Source organism: Homarus americanus, unplaced genomic scaffold (genome assembly GCF_018991925.1).
Source record: "Homarus americanus isolate GMGI-L3 unplaced genomic scaffold, GMGI_Hamer_2.0 scaffold32583, whole genome shotgun sequence".
NCBI classification, from domain to species: domain Eukaryota; kingdom Metazoa; phylum Arthropoda; class Malacostraca; order Decapoda; family Nephropidae; genus Homarus; species Homarus americanus.
In genome coordinates, this window is record NW_024713129.1 from 25,268,903 (window position 1) to 25,292,696 (window position 23,794).

The 23,794-nt window shown below is 40.6% G+C and overlaps 1 protein-coding gene across 1 annotated transcript in view; it reads right to left on the bottom strand.

Annotated features, from left to right (window-relative positions):
- LOC121869635 overlaps positions 1 to 23,794 on the bottom strand; it is a 416,339-nt gene that overhangs the window by 260,696 nt on the left and 131,849 nt on the right. Inside the window, exon 26 of the mRNA XM_042371146.1 lies at positions 16,170 to 16,379. Coding sequence (XP_042227080.1) covers positions 16,170 to 16,379 — 210 coding nt within the window. The remainder of the gene's footprint in view (positions 1 to 16,169; positions 16,380 to 23,794) is intronic.

Sequence of the window (23,794 nt, forward strand, 5' to 3'; positions counted from 1 at the left end):
AGCCTTCTACATACACACCTCAAAGTAAGCATACTTTACTGCATTTTTTTACTTTGTATGTAATTTTCGGTAAGCTGGAACCAATTACCCAAAATCCCATTGAAAAAATGGTTTCGGTTAACAAAATTTTTGGTTAACGAACAACCTTCTGGAAGGAATTGTGTTCGTTAACCGAGGGACCACTGTACTGTTCTTTTGTTCACCTTTGTCACTGGCTTGTGCCCGGGACCTCAACCAGCTATGAATGGACACCCGTCTTAATGGATGGACAAGTGAAGGCGATGGGGCACACCGCTCCTTATATATTGTGCTGCACCCACATTGTCCCTGATGGGTTGTCAGATCTGTGATCCTCAATGAAGGAGGTTCCTATATTAAATTTCCCAGTAACAGGAGACATGAGGATGCCTATATTTGACTTACTTATGTTGAAACACGAGAGCACTAACATATGCATTTTCTCCCTCCTTATGTTGAAAAGAGATTTTCTGTGTCAATGTTTTTTTTTTTTTTCCCCTCAGTCAGCCACTTAAAACGTGTTAATGTAGTCCGTTTTGTTTAATCTCTCTCTCTCTCTCTCTCTCTCTCTCTCTCTCTCTACAAGTGAAAATTAGCAGACGAATATTGAACCTCGCGTTCAATTAAATGGATTTTAATATTAATTAGCGCATACACGTCAATTGCATTTGCCATTGTATTGAGCAGCAGCAATAATAACATCAGTCATTAGTAGTAATAACAATTTTAAGTTTAATTCACAGTTACTATCAGTGTGATGGATCTTAAACAACTAATGTGCTAAAAAAATGCTCAGTGTCCTCTTTGAAATGCATTGATTCTAGACCACCCAGGAACCATGCAAGGTCGGATTGGCTGTGGGTCGGGTGTTGGACACATGCACTTTATCGATTACTAGAGGACCTCACCAAAGTCACATCTTCTTGCCACACGGAACAGTTACGATCAAGGCGTATCTGGCCGAGAGAATAAAATTTCTTCCAATATGAACTCAGTTGCTGCTCGTGAACTATATCTCTGAGACTACTTTTTGCCATTGCATTCTACTCTTCCGTGGCACAGGTCTACTGTACCTGACTGTTCTACATCTTGAAGGATCCTTATCCAATAATAGTAAAGCTGATAGATGGATAGAAATAAGCTACATCATTGGATAAACGTAATAATAATAGGCGTTATATTGGGTGTAAAAAGAAACATTCCCACAAGACGCATAGTAGTTTATGAAGAGTTTTAAATATGGAGTTGTGATACCTTTAATGACAGTGACTTGGACACAAAGATTTTATTCGAATCTTTTTATTTCATTGACTTTCATAATGGCATTGGCTTGTCTACACATCTTGTCTTCTGTTCTATTATTAATTATCTTGATTTTAATGATAACATTCCCCCGTGTAAAGTTCTTACTTTAACTGTCTATCATGGCCTCCATAAAAAAATTGCCATATATATACTGTAAGTCAATTAAATGTAGTATATCTCATAAGTACATTGACGTGTGGAGTTTTCATTAGTTGCCGTAGGTTGGGTGATTACATGGTATGTCTACTGTATGTCTTGATGACTTGACAATGGTGGGTGGCAGGGGTGCAGAGAGATCCACGGCTAGATCGAAAAAATACACCAGGATTGGTTTGAAGAAAATGACGAAGCAATCAAAGTACACATCGATGATAAACGTGCTGCTTTTACTGACTGGCAGAACAACCCTCAGTCTCGGACCAAAGCTGATACCTTCCGCAAGAAGAAAGCGGCAGCCCAGCGAGAACTTCGCAATCTAAAGAACGACTGGCTTAAAAATAAAGCTTATGAAGTACAAAAACTTGCAGATCAGCACAAGATGAGCGAATTTTTCATTTCCACTAAAACATTTTATGGGCCAGTCACTCGTGGCACAGCCCCCCCTTCGCTCATCTGACAGTAACCACATAATTAAAGACAATGAAGGTCTCCTTCAGCGCTGAAAAGAGCACTATCATTCATTGCTCAACCGAAACAACAATGTGAATGTCCTGACTACCCAGCACGTCCCTCAGCATCCAGAGCTGACCCACCTCAGCTATCCTCCAACCTTGGATGAGGTAGATACTGCCATCAAACAGATGAAAAATAGCGAAGCCTCAGGACGTGATGGATTCCCAGCCAAGGTGTATAAAGCAGGAGGACCTCTACTTACCAGCCGTCTCCACTCTCTCTTGGAGAATATATGGGAAAAGGAGGAAATCCCCCAAGCTCTTAAAGATGCCTCCATTGTCAATATTTATAAGAACAAGGGAGACCGGTCAGATTGTGGCAACTACCGTGGGATCTCGCTGCTATCCGTAGCTGGCAAGATTATAGCCCGAGTCCTCCTAAACAGACTTCTTCCTGAGGCAGAAAACTTCCTCCCAGAATCTCAATGCGGTTTTAGACCATCACGTGGCACCATTGACATGATCTTTGCTGCCCGACAGATACAGGAAAAGTGCAGAGAACAGTGTTATGACCTGTGCATGGCTTTCATCGACCTAACCAAGGCCTTCGACTCGGTCAACAGGGAAGCCCTCTGGTGGACCATCAGCCATTTTGGCTGCCCACCAAAATTCATCACCATTGTGAGGCAACTCCACGATGGCATGAATGGCAGTGTCCTGCACAACGGCACCCAGTCCAAGTCCTTCCCCATCCTAACAGGGGTTAAACAAGGGTGTGTACTGGCACCAACTCTCTTTTCCATCTTCTTGGCTGCTTTCCTTACTCGTGCCAGTAAAGAGGGGTCTTTTGAACATAAAACGACTCTAGGCAAGAACAAAGGTGTCAGCAGCTTCCATTACTAAACTTCAGTATGCAGACGACCTCACCCTTGTTGCTCATCTGAACACGACCTACAGGAAATCCTGAACATCTATGCAGACGCGTATGCACACTTCGGCCCTGAGGTGAATGCATGTAAGACTCAGATTCTCTTTCAACCTGCCCCAGGTTCAGACACACCTCCGCCATCCATCCAGCTTAACGGTACTACACTCTCTAATGTTGCCCACTTTCAGTATCTTGGCTCCCGCCTGTCCACCACCGCAGACATAAATGAAGAAATTCAGCATCGGATCAGATGTGCATCTCACGCCTTGGGCGGACTCCAAAATCGTGTCTTCAGCTGTAGGGAGCTGAAATTATCCACAAAGTTGCACGTATATCGAGCAGTGGTCCTCCCCACCCTGCTACAGTATATGGCAGTGAGTAATGGGTCACATGCAGGAGGCACCTCAAGGCACTTGAAAACTTCCACCAATGTAGTTTACATTCCATTCTCCAAGTTCGCTGGGAAGACAAGAGAACAAATGCCAGCATTCTTGCTAACACCAACTGTAGGAGCATCATGGCTACCATTATCCATGAACAACTACGTTGGACTGGCCATGTTACCCGCATGGACGACAATAGACTGCCAAAGCAGCTACTTTACAGTCACCTAACGAATAGTAAACGTAACGCTGGCGGGCAATTGAAAAGGTAAAGGATAGTCTTAAGACAAACCTGAAAGTGCCAAATCGACCCCCGCACCTGGGAGTCTATTACTCCACATCATAACGCTTGGAGGAGCACACACGGGAAGGTGTCAATACTTTCGAGTTAGCCTGACTGCAAACCAAGGCAGATAAGCATCAACGTCGGAAAGACGCTGACAATGCCCATCCCACAGTAGATGGAGCCCTCCACATGTGCAATGAATGTGGACGACGCTGCTGGTCTCGTATCGGGCTTTTTAGTCACATCAAAACTCACTAACCTAGGTGACATCCCTAATAACCCATATCATTTTACCATAGCTGGATGATCGTCATACTCGATTCCGAGTGACAGCAAAGTAGTAGTAGTAGTGTTGGTGGTGTTGGAGGGTGTGTGTTGGTGTTGGAGGGTGTGTGTTAGTGGTGTTGGAGGGTGTGTGTTGGTGTTGGAGGGTGTGTGTTGGTGTTGGAGGGTGTGTGTTGGTGTTGGAGGGTGTATGTTGGTGTTAGGGGTGTGTTGGTGGTGCAGGAGGGTGTGTGTTGGTGGTATAGGAAGGTGTGTGTTGGTGGTGTTGAAGGGTGTGTGTTGGTGGTGTAGGAAGGTATGTGTTGGTGGTGTTGAAGGGAGTGTGTTGGTGGTGTTGAAGGGTGTGTGTTGATGGTGTTGGGGGTGTGTTTATGTGATGTTAAGGTGTGTTCGACGCACACGCAAGCACGCACACAGACACACACACACACATATTTACTTTTATCCTGTTCACCACTGATTGGCTCGTTAACCGCTTGGGCGATCGGTCACGTCTTTGTTATGCACTGTTGGCAAGTACTGGGCATGCACCGGCTCCTGAATGTACCTGAACTTGCTCCAGTTCTTATCCAGTCTGGTCTTGAAAGAGCTCACACCCGATGCCGTCACCACACTCTCTGGCAGATTATTCCAAGAGTTCACAACTCTCACTCAGAAAAAGTTACCCCTCACAGTTATCCGGACTTGCGGCTTTAACCTTGAGCTGTGACCCCTTGTTGGGCGAGCGTCCGCCAGCTCCAGGTAAGGACACTCAAGTGAGTAGTTCCCTCTGAGATGCTTGTACACCTCAATCAGATCTCCCCTTCCCCGACTGTAGTATCAGCTAAGGAAGTTCAGGAACTCCCATATCTCTGGGTAGCTGACAGTCCCTGGCATATCTCGGGGAACAGACGGGATGACAGTACTCCAGGCAGGGAAGCACTTCACTCTTTAAGATCGATACGAGGAATGGACCATCTAGGTATCTGAACGGCCTTCCAATGAGACCTAATAACTTAGTTGCCCGATTTACTTTCTTCTCGCAATAGCCCAAAAACTTCAGGTCATTGTCAACGTACACACCTAGGTCTTTTTCACATTCCATTGTATTTAATGCAGTCTCTTCGTCCCGTTGGGACATATGCTACACCTCCTTACCGTTCGTGTCTCCCAGGTGCAACCTCTTACACTTCGTGACATTGAATCTCAGCAATCATTTCTTCGACCATCTTGAAGCTCACAGAGATCCTTCTGCAGCTCTTCACAGTCCGCTTAGTTCTTAATTTCCCGAAATAACTTGGTGTCGTCAGCAAACATTTGTATGGAGGAGTGTACAGCTTCAAGCATGTCATTTATGAAGCAAACAAATAGCAGCGAGCCCAATACCCTACCTTGTGGTACCCCGATTGTTACGGATACAGATGATTTCGTGCCATTAACCACCACACATTGCTTGAGGTCATGTAGAAAGTCTCCGATCCACACTAGGACATTTCCCAAAATCCCGTACCCCTCCAGTTTAATTTTCGTCCTATCATGGGGTACACTATCGAAAGCCTTGGCAAAATCTAGGTAAATATTGTCGACAATACCACCCTGATCTAGAATTTGGGTCAAAATATCCAATACCCTTAGACATTGTGTCAAGCAGGAGCGCCCTGGCATAAAACCGCGTTGGCAAGCCTTTACAAGGTTGTTTCGTAGTACAGGTTGTACCTCTCTAGTCCGGCAACCTCGGGACCTGACCGGTGCCGGACCATGGAAATTCACCCTTTTCCTGGATAGATAGTGACTTGTGCTTATGCTTGGAAGCACTAGCACCACTTTCTCTGCATCATGGTCTCTTTGAAGACATATTTAAGGGTTAAATGTCGTATAGTAGCTTCTCAAATTTCGCGAGTTTTTAATTAACGTATTTTATTGGAACACACAAAAAACAAATAAATAAAAATTTTGACGGCGGAAACTTGAATTTCGACGGGTTTGAACAGCCCGCCAACGTGCAGACGACGTGCATAATCGTGTAAACAGCGTCATTTCTCTTATGTACAAAAGATTCATTATTGTTTATTACCGAATGTCTTTTTTATTGAATTAATGTTTGTGTGTGCAAAATGAGCAATACAATTCATTAATAACACGTAGAATATTAAAACACACGAGGAAATGACACAGCATTGTTTTCGTTGATTACAAAACCAGTGACTGACTGGTTCTACATATAAAACCAGAAAATATGACCTTGGTTGTAGCTGTAGTGAAATTAATGTAAAAAATTAATATGGTTGTTTTAAGTAATGTTATTTAATGTTAATAAATAGAACAATAAAAGTAGCAAACCATTAATGTTAAAGAAAAACAATGAGACTGCGCGTATGTAATTGCGCACATGCGAAAAACATATCGTCATTACTCTATATAAGAATATGAAAGCAACACTTATTTACTGCTTTATCTGTGCTATTTTCGTTGGTTTATTAGGATGTTGCTTTATTAGAGGTAGTAATCCGTCAAAAAAGTAAGGTAAATAAGGCAAAATTCCCCCTCGAAACACCCTACATAAAGCATAGGAAATAAATAAATAAGAATACAGGGTACTATTTCATTAACCTTTAATGCTACCAAATTCTGCTTCCAAAGTGAAGTGATGGTACAGTACTGTGACTCAAATTACATTTGTGGCTGTGGTGTCAGAGGTCATGGCTGTGGTGACATCAGGTACATCGGGGGCAGAGGAAGTGCTGGCAAGTGGATTTGCTATGCTAGAGTGCTCTTCACTGTTTTTGTTGGCTATCTTCTTGAACCACTCTTGCAAAGTTGCTTGCTTCATGTACTTAGGTTTCTCTTTATTCAATTTAGATTGAATCAAATAGACAGCCATGATTTCTTGCTCCATAATAAAACTCTTTTGTTCTAGTCCCGTGATTAATTCTGTGCACAGCTGGATGCACCTGTCAACAGAAATTCTTTCTTTGATATCCTCTTCCTCCTCGTCACTTGCTTCGTCATGTTCCTCCTCTCTTTTCTTAACCATCTCCACATTCTCTTCATCAGAGAGTTGATACACAATTGGGGCATCTTTGTCAACATCCATCCACCCTTCCAGCTGCTCTTCACTCAGTTTATTGGCCACTTCAACACACACAGGGTTTATCATTGTATTAGCATACTCAAGCAACTCACGAATACTTGCTTTTCTTTTGACACATGAAATCCAGCAAAGTCTTGGTCCACATCTGTACTCTCCTCAAACATTAAGGCTGGCCATAGATTATGCCATCCATTCTTCAAAGTTGATGGAGTCACCTTATCCCAGACATAGGCAAGTGTCCAAACAACATCCTTTAGCTTAACCTCTTTCATGAATGCTGAAACATGCTTCCCATTATTCACTGCAGCGAGCAAATGGCGCATGAAAGCGGCTCTATACTTACACTTAAGTGAGCGTAATATGCCCTGATCACAAGGCTGAATCAGAGATGTACAATTTGGAGGTAAAAATAGTCCAACGTCATTGTCTTTCACTAAAAGTTCAACCTTAGGATGGGCAGAACAATTGTCCAGAATCAACACTATTTTACACTTTGGATCTAGGCCTACTGAGGTGCAGTGTGCTCTAGCCTCATGCACAAAATACCTTTCAAACCACTCTAGGCATAGTTTTGTAGTTATCCACCCCTTCTTGTTACCACGGTAGATAACTGGAAAAATTTTCACACCTTTAAATGCCCGTGGGTTGACATTTTTCCCAATTACCATTAGCTTACACTGGTGAGTGCCTGCTGCGTTGCTACAACCAAGGACCGTAACCCTATCCTTCAAGTCCTTACCACCTGTTGGTGCCTCCTCACTCTCTGTAGCTAGCGTTTTTCTAGGCATACAACGCCAATATAGAGCAGTCTCATCAGCGTTATACACTTGTTCTGGGGATAACTTTGCCACAAACTGTGCGAATTCGTCCACATACTTGGCAGCTGCTTCACTGTCTGCACCTCGCTTTTCACCACACACATAATGTAACGAAATACCATGCCTATTTATAAACTTGTGTAACCATCCTTGCGAATAATCACAGGCATGCTGAAGGTTTAGATGTTCATGAAAGATCTTTGCTTGCGCCACAATCATCTCGCCTGAAATGTTTACTCCATCATTACGCCGAAGCTTAAACCACTGTAATAAAGCACTGTCTAACTCACTACTTTTGCCTTCTTTCAATGTCTTACAAGTTATCATAACTTTCTTGGTCTCACTGTCTGCAAAAACTTAAATATCTTGTCCTTCTGCTTCTTTATGTCATAGATCGTGGATGACCCAACATCGTACTTCTCACGCAAGTTGCGTACCGAAGCACCTTTATCGAATTTCTGCAATAGTTCAACCTTTTCCTGGATAGATAGTGACTTGTGCTTACGCTTGGAAGCACTAGCACCACTATCACTGCTTCGTGGTTTCTTTGAAGACATATTGAAGGACTAAATGTTGTACTCTGTATAGACAAACAGAGAGAGAGCCGAACTGCCGCATGTAAACAAACCCTAATTTCCCGCGCCTTTGTTTTTTGTTTTTTTTAAGGGGATTAGCCCACCCGGGCACAGGTCACTGACCCACAATGGAGCCTGAGGGGCAAAATAACAACAACAACAACAACAACAACAACAACAACAACAACAACAACAACAACAACAACAACAATAAACACAAATAACAATAAAAAAAAAAAATACACAACACACACACACACAGCCAACACACACACACACACACACACACACACACACACACACAACAATATTATAATAAGAATAATATTATAATAATAATAATATTATTATAATAATAATAATATTATAATAATAATAATAATAATAATAATAATAATAATAATAATAATAATAATAATAATAATAATACTTGTAATAATAATAATAATAATAATAATAATAATAATAATAATAATAATAATAATAATAACAATAATAATAATAATAAGAATTATTATTATTATTATTATTCAGATAAAAAAAATTGTGCCTGTCTACCTATTGGGCAAACTAAAATCGTGGCGGACCACTGGAGTTTCCGGACCACAGAATGCCGGACTAGAGAGGTACAACCTGTAGATGTTCCATCATGGCATCTCTTATAATGCTCTCAATTACTTTACATGTTATGCTTGTTAGGCTCACTAGTCTATAGTTATTTGTGGAGTGACGATCGCCCTTCTTAAAGATAGGATTCACATAAGCCAATTTTCAATCACTGGGAACTTTTTGTTCATCCAGGCATTTACTGAACAGGATCTTCAGGGGCACGGTAAGCTCATTGCACAACTACCTCAGCATTCTGGGATGCACGATGTATTAATTATGTAAGAATATTCTAGAATCCATTGCATCATTTTTGCTGATTTACTTCTTAATGTAAGCCTGGATCATTCTAGAATTCCCTAGGCATGTCGCAAGCCGACCTCCCATGTCTGGACATTGCTAGAATGCTCTAGACGTCTGACAAATCAAATACTGTACTGTGTAAATGGCCGCGGGCTGCGTAGAAGTCAGTCGATTACCACCCGACACCTTATGCCATTGATCTCACCTTCAACGTGGACACTGCTTACAGTGGCTCGGTTGCATTTTGTCAATAGTGGGGCTCTGGTGAGACAGGCTGGTCGTTGATCCTCAGCACCAGCCATCTTAGTGGGCTGCTCTTCTTTCCCTCTCTTGAAATTCTGTGGGCACTTAGTCTTGAAGCGTCCATCTTCTCCACACGTCCAACATCCTCTCTTCTCCACATTCTTCTCTGTATTGCCCTGCTCTCGCTCTTGTTTTTGCTTGTATCAGTCCTCCTGTTTATGCCCAATCTTTTCACAATACCAGCAGGTTCCTTTAAATCTCTCTGTCTTTTGTACTTGGCCCTTAAGTGCTTTAAACCCAGAGCTAGACTCCATCCTGAAGCTTGGTAAACTTGACCTCACGTAAGATTCAAACCAAAGTTTCCTGGAGAGATGCCGGTTGGGATTGCTTCACCTGAATCTTGAGCTGCGTGCTGTCCAATGCGTCCACAATCTGGTCCCTCAACAACACTGGTAACAGATAAGGTGAGCCATACTTCCCTGGTCTTGAGCAAGCTGTTGCAGTGTTTCACCTCGATTACAGGTTTGAGTACAGAATCTGACTCTGTAAACTTCATTTTGGTGCTTGGTTCCATACCTTCCTTTCACTACCATTATCAGTGACATGTAACTGCTTCGCACTGATCATGTCAACTGGCGGAGAACCCCCGTAGCCATGCCCTTAAAACTCGTGGCTAATTGCACTGCACACTGCTTGTTGTCCCACCCGTTTTGTTCCGCTAATAACTCAAACTGTGCATGGTATGCTTCTCATGAGACCTTGCCATCGAATTCCTGTGGTTTCTTGGTACTTACTTTGCTTGATGTAGCTCGGTGTCTGAACTCAGGTGTTTTGCAATTCAGCTCAACACTTCCCTTTCCACACGCTCATCATATTTCCAGAATTTTCAACGCTATGCATTCCACCCGGAGAGTGCAAAAACGATATTTCACGCACACCATCACAATTATAGGGGTCACTAGATTTTGGCTGATACCCTACTGTTAGACAATTCTTCATAGCTTCCATCCTGCTACTGACTTTCTGTAGCTCACCACTGTTAGCTCTTCTCATACCTCTGTGATTTCACCACTCACTTTTTGTTTGTGCTGCTTCAATTTTTCACCCACTTCCTCTTTTATCGCTCCTAATTCAAATTGCACCTTAGGAAATGCATCATCCCATCTGTTACACATCACTTGCAGAGCCTCATCCCATTCAAGAATTTTCTTGTCGATCTCTTCCTGCAGCTGCTGTAGTTGTTGCTTCTGTTCTTCTCTGTTCCTGCAATTGTTCCTGAATTTTCACTTGCAGATGCACATTTAAATGTTTCTGTTCTTCTTGCAGTAGTTGTTTCTGTTCTCATTGTTCTTGCAGTACTTATTTATGTTCCTCTCGTTGTTCTTGCAGCCTCGTTTGTTGCTCCTTCTGTCCTTCTAGTAGTTGTTTCTGTTTTTCTCGTTGTGATTGTAGGAATTGCATCAGATCAGCAATGGAAATCTCCCCTTGCCTGGCTTGGCTTTCTGGTCTGGACACCTTTACCTTCCATCTTGACTGATATCTCACTGCTAGGCTATCCCACTCCTGACACCAGTGTTACAACCCTCCTTTCACTGCTTACCCAGCTTCCACCACTGGTTACCAGCAGCTAGGGTCATATGTACAGAAGCAGTAGATATCTCAAGTGTTGTTGAATTACCACTGACTGTCCAGCCGGTCTCCGATAATTTCCCGAAAATTTGGTATCAGTGCACAGACAAACAACAGAAAGGTAGATTTCCACCAGGTCACAGAAACACAATTGTGCACTGTAGTCTTCTTTAATAAACACTAATTCTTCACAACATTGTTAACATGGTAATGTCTTCACAGCTTGACTCCACACTTTGAATATATAATCAGTCCACTACCAGTGTACAATTCCTTAGTCTTATCACTTTATATTAATCACAACAATTCCACAATACTTGCACAACAATCATCTTCAGTTGTTCTAATAGGCTTAGTCTTTACACTATGAACAGAAGCGATCAACTGACTCCTAGGTAGCCCGCAGCGGCTTATATACGGTTCGTCAGACACCTGGAGCATTCTAGCGATGTCCAGACACGAAAGGTCGACTCGCGACACGCCTGGAGAATTCTAGAATGATCTACATTTACAGTAATAAGTAAATCATAACAAAAATGATGCAATACATTCGAGAATATTCTTACACAATTAATACGTGTATACGCAAAAATTTCAAGGCCTTTGTCAAAATAACTGCTGCATGGGACAGAAAACACTCAAAATATGTAGTTTACAAAATTATGCCTCGGCATAACACATGAGTTTATACAGTATGTACACGTCCAAACAATATATTACTGTCTTCTAATCTTTACCCTGCATCATAGGTGATTATAGTTAAAAAAAAAAAGATGGAAAGAGGTAAATCTGAGAGAAATGCAGGTCATTCTACCCCCCACTGAATGACGGACTTAAGATTTCTGTAAATCAGCACTTGCCAGACCACCCAGGAATCACCAGACAGTTGGAAGAGATTTAATATAACTTAACTTTTATCAATTAACTGAGCACAGAATTCTTGTTAAAGATAACAAAAATTAAGAAAATTATTACTAAAAATTAAAAAAAAATTAATTAAGGACAAAATAATTTGAGCCATAGACTAGCACCCATCCATGAACCAAATATTGGGAACCTGTGATCTAGGGCAAAGGAACTGGAACTTGAACCATACAAAAGATCTGGTTGATGCAGACTCATGATCCTTAACAATGGAAAAACCCATTAAAGACAAAGCATCATAAGAAAATGGAAAGAAAAGCTCCTTACCAGTACCATAACACTAAATTCTAAATATGGGAAGTATGGAAACCCCCGAAATTCCTTTCACTTGCACTTACATGTGGGTTACTCAATCACAAGCTTCATTTTCCTCAACTGTTATCCTCTTCACCACTGATCAGCTCGTTAGCCGCTTGGGCGATTGGTAACGTCGCTGTGATGCACTGTTGGCAAGTACTAGGCACATACTGGCTCTCCATTATGCACTGTTGGCAGATACTGGGCATGCACCGGCTCCTGAATGTACATGAACCTGCTCCAGTGTTGGTCAAGTCTGGTCTTGAAAGAACTCACACCTGGTGCCGTCACAACACTTTCTGGTAGATTGCTCCAGGAGTTTACAACTCTCACTCCGAAAAAGTTTGCCCTCATAGTTTTCTGGGCTTGCGGCTTCTTCAATCTTGAGCTGTGACCCCTTGTGGGGCGAGCATCCGCCAGCTCCAAGTAAGGACACTCAACTGAGTAGTACCCCTTGAGATGCTTATACACTTCAATTAGGTCGCCCCTTGCCCGTCTGTAGTATAAGCTAGGCGAGTTCAGGTGCTCCAATCTCTCATATTAGTTGAGGTGCCGAAGAGCAGGCACCAGTCTGGTGGCCCTCCATTGAACATTTTCAACCAACTGACAGTCCCTAGCATATCTCGGGGACCAGGCGGGGTGACAGTACGCCACATGGGGAAGCACGTCACTCTTGAAGATCATTACGAGGGACGGACCGTCAAGATATCTGAACGACCTTCTTATAAGACCCAATAATTTATTTGAATGATTTACCTTCTTCTCACGATGGCCCGAGAACTTCAGCTCATTGTCAACGTACACACCTAGGTCCTTCTCACATTCAGTCTCAAATAGTGCAGTTTCTTCATCCCGTTGGGACATATGATACGCCTCCTTACCATTGGTATGCCCCAGGTGCATCCTCTAACACTTTGTGACATTGAATATCAGCAGCCACTTCTTCGACCATTCTTGGAGCCCACAGAGGTCCTTCTGCAGCTATTCACAGTCCACTTGGTTCTTTATTTCCCGAAATAACCTGGCATCATCGGCAAACATTTGTATGGAGGAATGTACAACGTCAGGCATGTCATTTATGAAACAAACAAACAACAGCAGGCCCAATACACTGCCCTGTGATAGGTATGGATGATTATTTCGTGCCATTTATCACCACACACTGTTTGCGATCATGTAGAAAGTCTTCTATCCATGCTAGGACATTTCCCAGAATTCCGTACCCTTCCAGTTTGATTTTCAGCCTTTCGTGGGGTACACTGTCGAAAGCCTTGGCAAAATCTAGGTAAATATTGTTGATATTACCACCCCGTTCCAAAATAGGGGTCCAAATATCCAATACCTTGAGCAATTGTGTTAAGCAGGAGCGCCCCGACATAAAACCGTGTTGGCAATCCTTTACAAGGTTGTTTCGTAGTAGATGTTCCATCGCGGCATCTCTGATAATACTCTTAAGTACTTTACATATTAAGCTGGTCAGGCTCACTGGTCTATAGTTGTTCGTGGAGTGACAATCGCCCTTCTTGAAGATAGGACTCACATAAGCCACTTTCCATTCACTGGGGACCATTTGTTCATCGAGGCATTTACAAAACAGGATCTTTAGGGGCTCGGCAAGCTTGTTGCTCAACTCTCTTAGCACTCTAGGATGCACCATGTCAGTACCGGGACTATGGACCTTCAGCTTTGACAGTTTATTTCTAATACCCTCTTCTGTGAACACTATGTGGGTCAGTGCTGTGTCGAACCGTCTGTCCTCAAACGCAGGAAGGTTAATCGCATTCTCTCTTGTGAACACCGAGGAAAAGAAGCTGTTCAATGCCTCAGCTTTATCCTGGTCAGAATCTGCTCAACTACTATCTTCAAACCTCAGGTCTGATACTCCTACTCACGTTTTTAATTTTGACTTTGCGTAGCGGTAAAATGCCTTTGGGTTTGACTTGACATCACTTGCAACCAGCCTCTGGAACTCCTTTTCAGCCCTTCTACATTTTATCTTTGCTTGGTTTCTGGCTCTTGCATACATCCTCCTGTCCTGCTCATCATTTGACCCAACCCATCTCTTGAATTTCTGGGTTTTCTTCTTAACTTTATTGACCGCCGCATGGTTCATGTGTAGGGATCCCCTCATCCAGTTTAGCCACCATACCTCCTCGTTTATTATGATGAGGTCTAATGACTTGGAGTGTTTGCTCCCCTCCAATGTCTTCATGGGGTCTCTCTAACATATTTGAACAGAATATCTCCAGTGTTTTCTACAAAAGAAGTAGCAGGTTATTAAAAATCACGTGGGGTGAACTCGTTTCTCCAGTGTCGATATGCATGCATAGTTAAAGTCCCCATGAGAAAGAGGTGGCTGGGGTTGAGAATCGCTTGTTGTCTATTAAGATTAAATGAAGTTCCTTTGATTTAGTGGGCCACAGTTTGGGGATCTGTAGATACACCCGACGAAAAGTAAGTCCCCTCCCTTTAATTTAATTTACACCACTTGAACTCTTCAAAAACATTCTCTCCCTGTACCCTCGCCTGGCTGGCTCTAAGGTCTTGCCTAGCATAGATAACCACACCCGTCTTGCAAGTTTCTTGAGAAAGGTTCGTAAATGAGTCATATCCAGCAATACTGTACTCACATTCCTCTGGGTTGATTCTCCTGTTCTTGTACAACAGTTCTATTACTCCTACAATATCTGGTTGGTGTACCTTCAGTAATGTTTCAAACTCCTCTCACTTATCAAGGAACGTGTCAGTATTAGTGTACATGACATTCAAGCCAGAATTTGTTCTCGGTAACGTCTCTGCTCTTAGTAGTAACCCCGCCGCGGGACCCCCCATTCTCAGAAGCTGCAGCATTGGCTAAGTACAGTACACTGTATTTTGCAGGGTGTGGTTAGAAATGTCATTGTTTACAAGGCGCTCGCCTCCTCCCGACTGATAGGCGGAGCTGGTGCCACCTCCCGGGCAGGGGGTAGAACGGGTGGAGGGTGTGCTGCTGTCCCCCAGCCCTGTGTCAGCACACTTGCTTACACCAATCTCTCCCTGAATACAACCCGTGTACACCCGCCCTTGCTCCTCCTCGACTCCTTCCTTCTCTGCTTCAAGCCCTGCAGGAGCTTCCTGTGCTGTTCCCTCTGCATTACCATGTGTTCTGGGTGAATGAATACACTCCCAAATGCCTCGCTCCTTGCTAAGTTTTTTGCCTGCCGAATAACCTCCCATTTCTCCTCCTCACTCACTAGTGTGATCCTGAGGGGGCGAGGCTTGTACCCGTGCTTTTGTCCCAGCCTCCTCTCATCCTGAGGGGTTGATGGCATCTTCAGAACCTCTGTACAAATATTCTTAAACTGCATTTTATCGTGTGTTATCCTATTCTTAGTTCCCTCCGCCTGGTTCTTGACTATAATTCTTCAAGCAAAAACCTGGTTCAAACCTACTCAATCAAAAATAACCAACCTAAATAAATAAAACTAACTACAAGGTTACAGAACAACCCATAGAACCAATTTGAAAGGAAACAGTCCCCACCTTAATTTAAGCAATTTAAACAGTGATTAATTGATTGATTGATTGATTGATTGCATGTGAAGCAAGCAGACTGATTCTTCTGTATCAACAAAAACAATATAAGTAAAGGGAGTAAACCCCTATTAATCCTCCAATGTGCTCTCCTGGGAAGAGCCCAGAAGCTTCTCATATGTGGAGGACACATGTTGGTGGTGTAGCCAAGAATAATGGAGAAAACAGGACTTAAAGTACGTTTGGGTTCCACTGCTCTTACTGAAACAAAGTAACTTAAGGTGGCCAGATTTCATTCTAAAAAGGCATAAATTATGAATATCTTACTCACTAATGTACAAATACAGAATGCAACTATAAAAATGAAAGTGGTACCTTGTTGGAGTAGACTGAGAAGAGGACTTCTGATGTGACAGCATGAAGCCAGACATTGAGAATGTATAATCCAGAGGATGAGGATGCTAAGGAAAATAGTGATGATGAGATGAAGGCTGCTCTTACAACAGCAGCTATGTGCCATATAATTATGACCTTACTGGCTGGTGCAAATGGCTCGTCATGACATCTTAACAGGGAAACCAATTTCTGTACAAAATAAAACTATTGTCATTATGGTAAAAAAAATAATATATATATATATATATATATATATATATATATATATATATATATATATATATATATATATATATATATATATATATATATATATATATATATTTTTTTTTTTTTTTTTTTTTTTTTTCATGTAGATCCTGTGAAAACGTGGATAAAATAAATCTTGATAAAATCACGGGAAAAGGGAAACGGAGCATAGCGTGGTGTGGAACAGAGGGTCCCGTGTTAAGTGAAATCAGCGTTAAGTGAACAACAGAACATATGGGATTAATTCCAATAGAAACCAGCCCGACCCCCAAACTCCACTTTTTGAAGACACATAACTATGTTGTAGTATAAATAACATCTTAATTTTATGATGGTACATGCACACAATTAATACTTAAGAGAAATAGAGAAATACAGTCGCCAAGTTAATGTCCATTCAAATAATGGACTCAACTCCCTCCCCCTCTCACACTACACTGCGGCTCTTCCCTCCAGAGAAATTTTTTAGAGAGAAAACCACTAAATTTTAATAAATAATACCTCAAACTAAAAGTTAGGATAATACAATTGACATTGCTGGATTCTATTGTAAGACCAGAATATTTTGAATATAAATGTCATATATTTTTTACTGCAAAAGATAACATAGTTACTCAGAAAAATTTTTTATCTAAAATTTGTATGTCTAATGCAAAATATATGATGTTTATATTCAAAATGATCACCAAATTATAAGAATTCCAGCAGTGTAAATTATATTCTGGCCGGGTAATTTGTATGAATTTTATGAGCTAAACAAATATCTTCAGTTAATAAAAAAAAAATAATCTTCACGACACTATCTGTCAATCAAAGTAACCCACCTTGCCTCCCCCCCCCTCTTCCAACCTCGCGGTCAGTCCCAACCCTCCCCCCCACCCCCCACCAAGAGAAAGACTGGGTGAAAATAATAAATTTTAACATTTTGTATTAAATAATACCTCAGATTAAAGTTAGGATAATATAATTGACATTGCTGGATTCCTTGTAAGACCAGGAATATTTTGAATATAAATGTCATATATTTTGCACAAAAGATAACATAGTTACTCAGAAAATTTTTTTATCTAAATTTGTATGTCTAATGCAAAATATATGATGTTTATATTCAAAATGATCATCAAATTATAAGAATTCCAGCAATGTAAATTATATTCTGACCGGGTAATTTGTATGAATTTTATGAGCTAAAACAAATATCTTCAGTTAATAAAAGAAAAAAAATATTCATGGGGTAACAGATGGTCGGTCGGTCCCTCCCTCCCCCCCACCCCCCACCAACCGTCCCAAGGAGATGTGTGGGAAAACCAGAATACTTAACTTTTTTGTAATAAATAATACCTCAAACTAAAGTTAGGATAATATAATTGACATTGCTGGATTCCTTGCAAGACCAGGAATATTTTGAATATATATGTCATATATTTTGCACAAAAGATAACATACTTACCCAGAGAAAAAATGTTATCTAAAATTTGTATGTCTAATGCAAAATATATGATGTTTATATTCAAAATGATCACCAAATTATAAGAATTCCAGCAATGTAAATTATATTCTGGCCGGGTAATTTGTATGAATTTTCTGAGCTAAAACAGGCAGTCAGGCAGGGTGGCGGGTGGGGCAAATCTAAAAATAGCGTCTCGAGCCGGACACTCACCGCGTATATGATGAAAAAATCCGTGTTAAGTGAAAGTTCAGCTCTGGCGAGGCACCGCGTATATGATAAAACGGCGCTAAGTGAAACCGCGTTAGGCAGGGTAATACTGTGTATATATATATATATATATATATATATATATATATATATATATATATATATATATATATATATATATATATATATATATATATATATATATATATATATATATATATATATACAGTGACCCTTCGTTTAACGAACACCTCGGTTAACGTAATTTTGATTAACGAACTGCCTTCCATAAGGATCTTCAATTCGGTTAACGAAAAAAAATTTGGTTAACGAAGTTCTTACGAACCGACCTCAACATGTTTTCGCTTGCACTGACCGGGCAACCAGCTTTAGTATCAGTCCGCCAATACATTAATCGGTTCTAGGGCTTAAATTCCTTACTATTTTAGTAAATATCAAGAAGTTTATACTATTCAATAATTTTAAAAGTTTAATATTCAATTTTTTAGTCATTTTAACAATTATTGAACATAATTGAAGGTAAAGTGACTAGTTTAATGCGCGGCATCCAGCCTCTTAACACAGCAAACAGGAGCTAGTCTCTCTCTGTTTTCACTGGAGGTAACATCTTGCTTGAGACTCTCTTCAACTAAACGCTTTTTTTCTGTGTTTCCAAGCAAATTATTGGTCATTTTGAAATTTATTTTACATATTGACAATATATAGCGCAGTGCAGTATTATTTTAAAGAAAATATTCTTTATTTACAGCTAGTGTAACTTTGAAAAACACGTGTTGACATTGTTTGAATCCAGCATGGGGCCTAAGAGATCAAGAAAAACAATTTCAATCCAAATAAAGCAGGAAATAATAAAAAAACACGAACAAGGCATTAAATCAAATGCGCAATGCAAAGAATATGGCATGTCAGCATCAACTGTGTCGACAATTCTTGCATAAAAAGACAAATTTAAAGAAGTGAACGTGAGAGACAAATCTACAAGTGTTTAAAAGTAGATCCCTAATCGTTGAAACTGAGAGGTTACTTATCATCTGGATTAGGGAAAAACAGATGAAAGGTGATTCAGTTTCTGGTGATTTCATTTGTGAAAGAGCCAGGGAGATTTATGAACATTTAAAGGCAGATCAACCTGGTTCTTCAGGAACAGAATTTGAAGACTTTCAGGCTAGCAAAGGCTGGTTCGAAAAATTTAAGAAAAGAAGTGACATTTTAAGTGTTGCTAGGCATGGTGAAGCTGCTAGTGCTGATAAAGAAGGGGCAGCAAAGTTTTTAGTTGAATTTAAAAAAACTGATGGAAGAAGAAAATTATCTTCCTCAGCAAGTGTTCAATGTGGACGAAACTGGGCTGTTCTGGAAAAAGATGCCCAAAGGAACATTCATAACCAAAGGTGAAGCCTCTTTACCTGGGCATAAACCCATGAAAGACCGTCTCACTGTATTGCTTGGTGCCAATGCTTCAGGGGATTTCCGACTGAAGCCTATGCTTGTCTACCACTCTGAAAACCCCAGGGTGTTCAAGCAACAGAAAGTGGTAAGAACAAAACTTGGAATTTATTGGAAGTCTAACCGTAAGGCATGGGTGACAAGACAGCTCTTTAATGAATGGGCTATTGATGTGTTTTGCCCTTCTGTCAAGAGATACCTAACCACCAATAAACTCCCTTCAAAGGTTCTTCTCCTCATGAATAATGCTCCTGGTCATGACCCTGGCCTTGCCAGCAATTTGGAGTATCAATTTGACTTTGAGAAAGTGTTGTTTTTGCCTCCAAACACTACATCAATCATACAGCCAATGGACCAGAATGTAATCAGCAACTTCAAGAAGTTGTACATGAAGAAAATGTTTAGGAGGTGTCATCAGGCAACTTCCACTGATCCTGAACCAACACTGAAACAGTTCTGGAAGACACAATTCAACGTCCTGGAAGCTGTAAAATTGATTGTGTCATCATGGCAAGAAGTCTCCAATAGAACCCTCAATTCTTCATGGAAAGCACTGTGGCCATCAGTAGTCCAAGATTTTGAGGGATTTGAGGAAGAAACAGAGTTGGACCAGGAGATTGTGTCCATTGGTCAGTCATTGGGCCTTGAAGTGGAGGACGAGGATGTGGAAAAGCTTGTGATGTCTCATGAGGAGGAACTTACTCCTGATGACTTGAAGCAACTGGATGAGATGTTACGGGTAGAGGCTGACAGTGGTGAGGAGGAAATTGAAAGTGATGACCATATGTCAGCTAAACAGTTGAAAGATGTGATTTACTACTGGGAGAAGTTCAGGGAACTGGCTTCAAAGCACCCAGAAGTGGAAAAAACTGAACTAACTTTGTGTCATGTTGAGGACTCAGTGGTCTCCTTCTTTAAACATAAGTTAATGGTGAGGAGGACAGGTGCCCCACAGACCACAATTGACACTTTCTTCAGTAAAAGGCAGAGGGAACAAGATGCTAGCCCCCAGCCTTCCACTTCAAGAAGGAGAGAGGATGATGCTAGCCCTCAGCCTTCCACTTCAAGAAGGAGAGAGGATGATGCTAGCCCTCAGCCTTCCACTTCAAAAAGGAGAGAGGATGTTCATGGTGGAGAATCTGTCAGTCCAGAGGTTCCTGACATTTTCATGGAAGGTGACTCACCGTCCAAGAAGCAGTAAAATGCTTCTCCTCCACCTCCACTTCCCTCTCTTCTCCCTTCTCCTCCTCCACCTCCCACTTCAAATGCACATCATCATCATCATCATCCAGGAGCCTTCTACATACACACCTCAAAGTAAGTAAATTTTTCTACCATTTTTGTTGAAGTTAGAAAATTTTCGGTGAGCTGGAATCAATTACCCAAAAACCCATTGAAACAATGGTTTCAGTTAACAAACTTTTCGGTTAACGAACGACCTTCTGGAACGGATTGAGTTCGTTAACGGAGGGGTCACTGTTTATATATATATATATATTTACAGTCAACCCTCGTTAATTCGGACTAATAGGGGGGGAGGGTGTCCGTTTTAGCCAATTGTCCGAATTAACCGATATAGGGGTTAATATTGCATTATATTTCAAAGTCATTGTTTTCGTCACGATTTTATCCCACTTTCCACTGTAATACGTACGTAATTTCAGCAAAAAATATTACATTTCCGTGAATTTATTATATCAAGCACAATATGAATAGAATATCATTGTAATATAACAGTATTTTAACCGAAAACTATTAAAAAAATGAATAACAACTCAAGAACATCGGAAGCTTAGGTAAAGTCTTTTGTTTTCGTCATGTATTTTATACCTATTTTACATTGAAATACATCAGGTTTCAGCAAAACTACTATTTATTTCCGAGAATATATTCATTCAGGCACAGTTAAGGTAAAATATACGTGTGATGTAACAGTTTTTTAACCGAAAACGATTCGAAAAACACGTACCCTCTAGCCCTGTTCAAGGAGAGGACTGGGAGAAGCTGTTTGGTGCTGCAGATGATGACAAGGAAAATGATTTGGATGGATTTTAATGAAAATATTCAGAAATATGGTATCGTAGTATTTATTCAAGTCAATTAGGATAGAATATTATTGTAATACAACAGTTTTTTAATTGAAAACCAATCGAAAACCGATTACGGTAACATCTTTTGAACGAAAGAAAGCGAACGTCATTGTTTTCGTCACGATTTTATCCCACCTTCCACTGTAATGCATACGTCATTTCAGCAAAAATATTACATTTCCGTGAATGCATTATATCAAGCACAGTATGAATAGAATACCATTGTAATATAACAGTATTTCAACCAAAAACTATTTAAAAAAACGAGTAACTTCTCTTGAACATCGGAAGGTTAGGTAAAATCTTTTGTTTTCGTCATGTATTTTATCCTATTTTACATTAAAATACTGTACATCACATTTCAGCAAAACTACTATTTATTTCCGAGAATATATTCATTCAGGCACACTTAAGGTAAAATATACATGTGATGTAACAGTTTTTTAACTGAAAACGATTCGAAAAACACGTGTACCGTCTAGCTGATACTCAACAGCTGGTGGTGCGTCATGCGTCGTTGTAAACAATAGGAGGTTGAAGTAGATTACCGGGTATTATATTAAGTGTGAAATATCGAAAAGGTTTTTATTACCAGTGATAAGCTAAGGTACTCCGTTGTTTCCATTATCCTGTGTGATTTTATCAAGATTTACCTTATCCACATTTTCATTGTGGATTTACATGATATATATATATATATATATATATATATATATATATATATATATATATATATATATATATATATATATATATATATATATATATATATATATATATATATATATATATAGTAATACCCCGCTTAACGCGATTTCGCTTAGCGCGTTTTACCGTATATGCGGTGCCTCGCCAGAGCCGAACTTTTACTTAACGCGGGTTTTTTCCACGTATACGCGGTGAGTGTCCGGCTCGAGACGCTATTTTTAGATTCGCCCCACCCGCCACCCGCCTGCCTGCCTGCTCTCGCCTCTCCCTCCGTCTCGCCTCCCTCCGCCTGGGCAAGCCGCGCTGTAAGGTTGCGCAGTGTGTGTCTTCTACTAACGTAAGTGTCACACCTAACTTTTAATTTTCCTAACCTAACCTTTATTTTTCCTAACTTAACCTTTATTTTTCCTAACCTAACCTCTTCTATATTACTTGTTTGTTCATACCATCATAAAGTTAAGATAAAATTTTTACTACAACATAGTTATGTGTCGTCAAAAAGTGGAGTTTGGGGGTCGGGCCAGTTTCTATTGGAATTAATCCCATATGTTCTGTTGTTCACTTAGCGCGGTTTTCACTTAACACGGTACCCTGTGGGTTTTATTGACCGCGTTAAGTGGGGTACTACTGTGTGTGTGTATATATATATATATATATATATATATATATATACAGTGGTCCCTCGGTTAACAAACACAATTCGGTCCATAGAGTCATTCATTTACCTAAAATTTTGTTAACCGAATCCATTACTTCAATGGGATATTGGATAATTGGTTCCAGCTCACAGAAAAGTACATACAAAGTTAAAAAGAAATGCAGTAAAGTAAACTTACTTTGAGGTGTGTATGTAGAAAGTTCCTGGTTGATGACGATGATGGGAATTAGAAGTGGGGTGGAGGAGAAGGGAGAAGAGAAGGAAGGGGATGGTGAAGAAATCACCTTTCAGGGGACCCATGCTTAATGCAGTAATTTCACCAATATAATTTTAAGTTTACTAGGTGTAATTCAAGATTATTTTATTTAAATCAACACTGCACTGTGCTATATATTATCAATATGGTAACTACATTTGAGAATGACCAATAACTTTAATGTAAAATGGCAAAAATATTCAAGACACCAACAAAATTGATATTCACTCCACTGTAAACAAAGCCAAACTGACGCCTGGTGGGTGAGTCAAGCAGGTGATGGGCGCACAAAAAACTAGTTCCCTGTACAGTATAGTCTGGGTTTACGTGCATATTTTATACGTGTTCAGCTATTTACGCGGCACCTGTCCAGAAGCGATAATTATTATTTACGCGGTAAATGCCATCATATATGCGGCAAGCGGTGGGGCAAGGTGCTGGGCGCTGACGTCAGACTCGCGCCGATGATGTCACGGACTGTGATTGGGCCATGTATCCTTAACACCCACGCACACCCTCCGC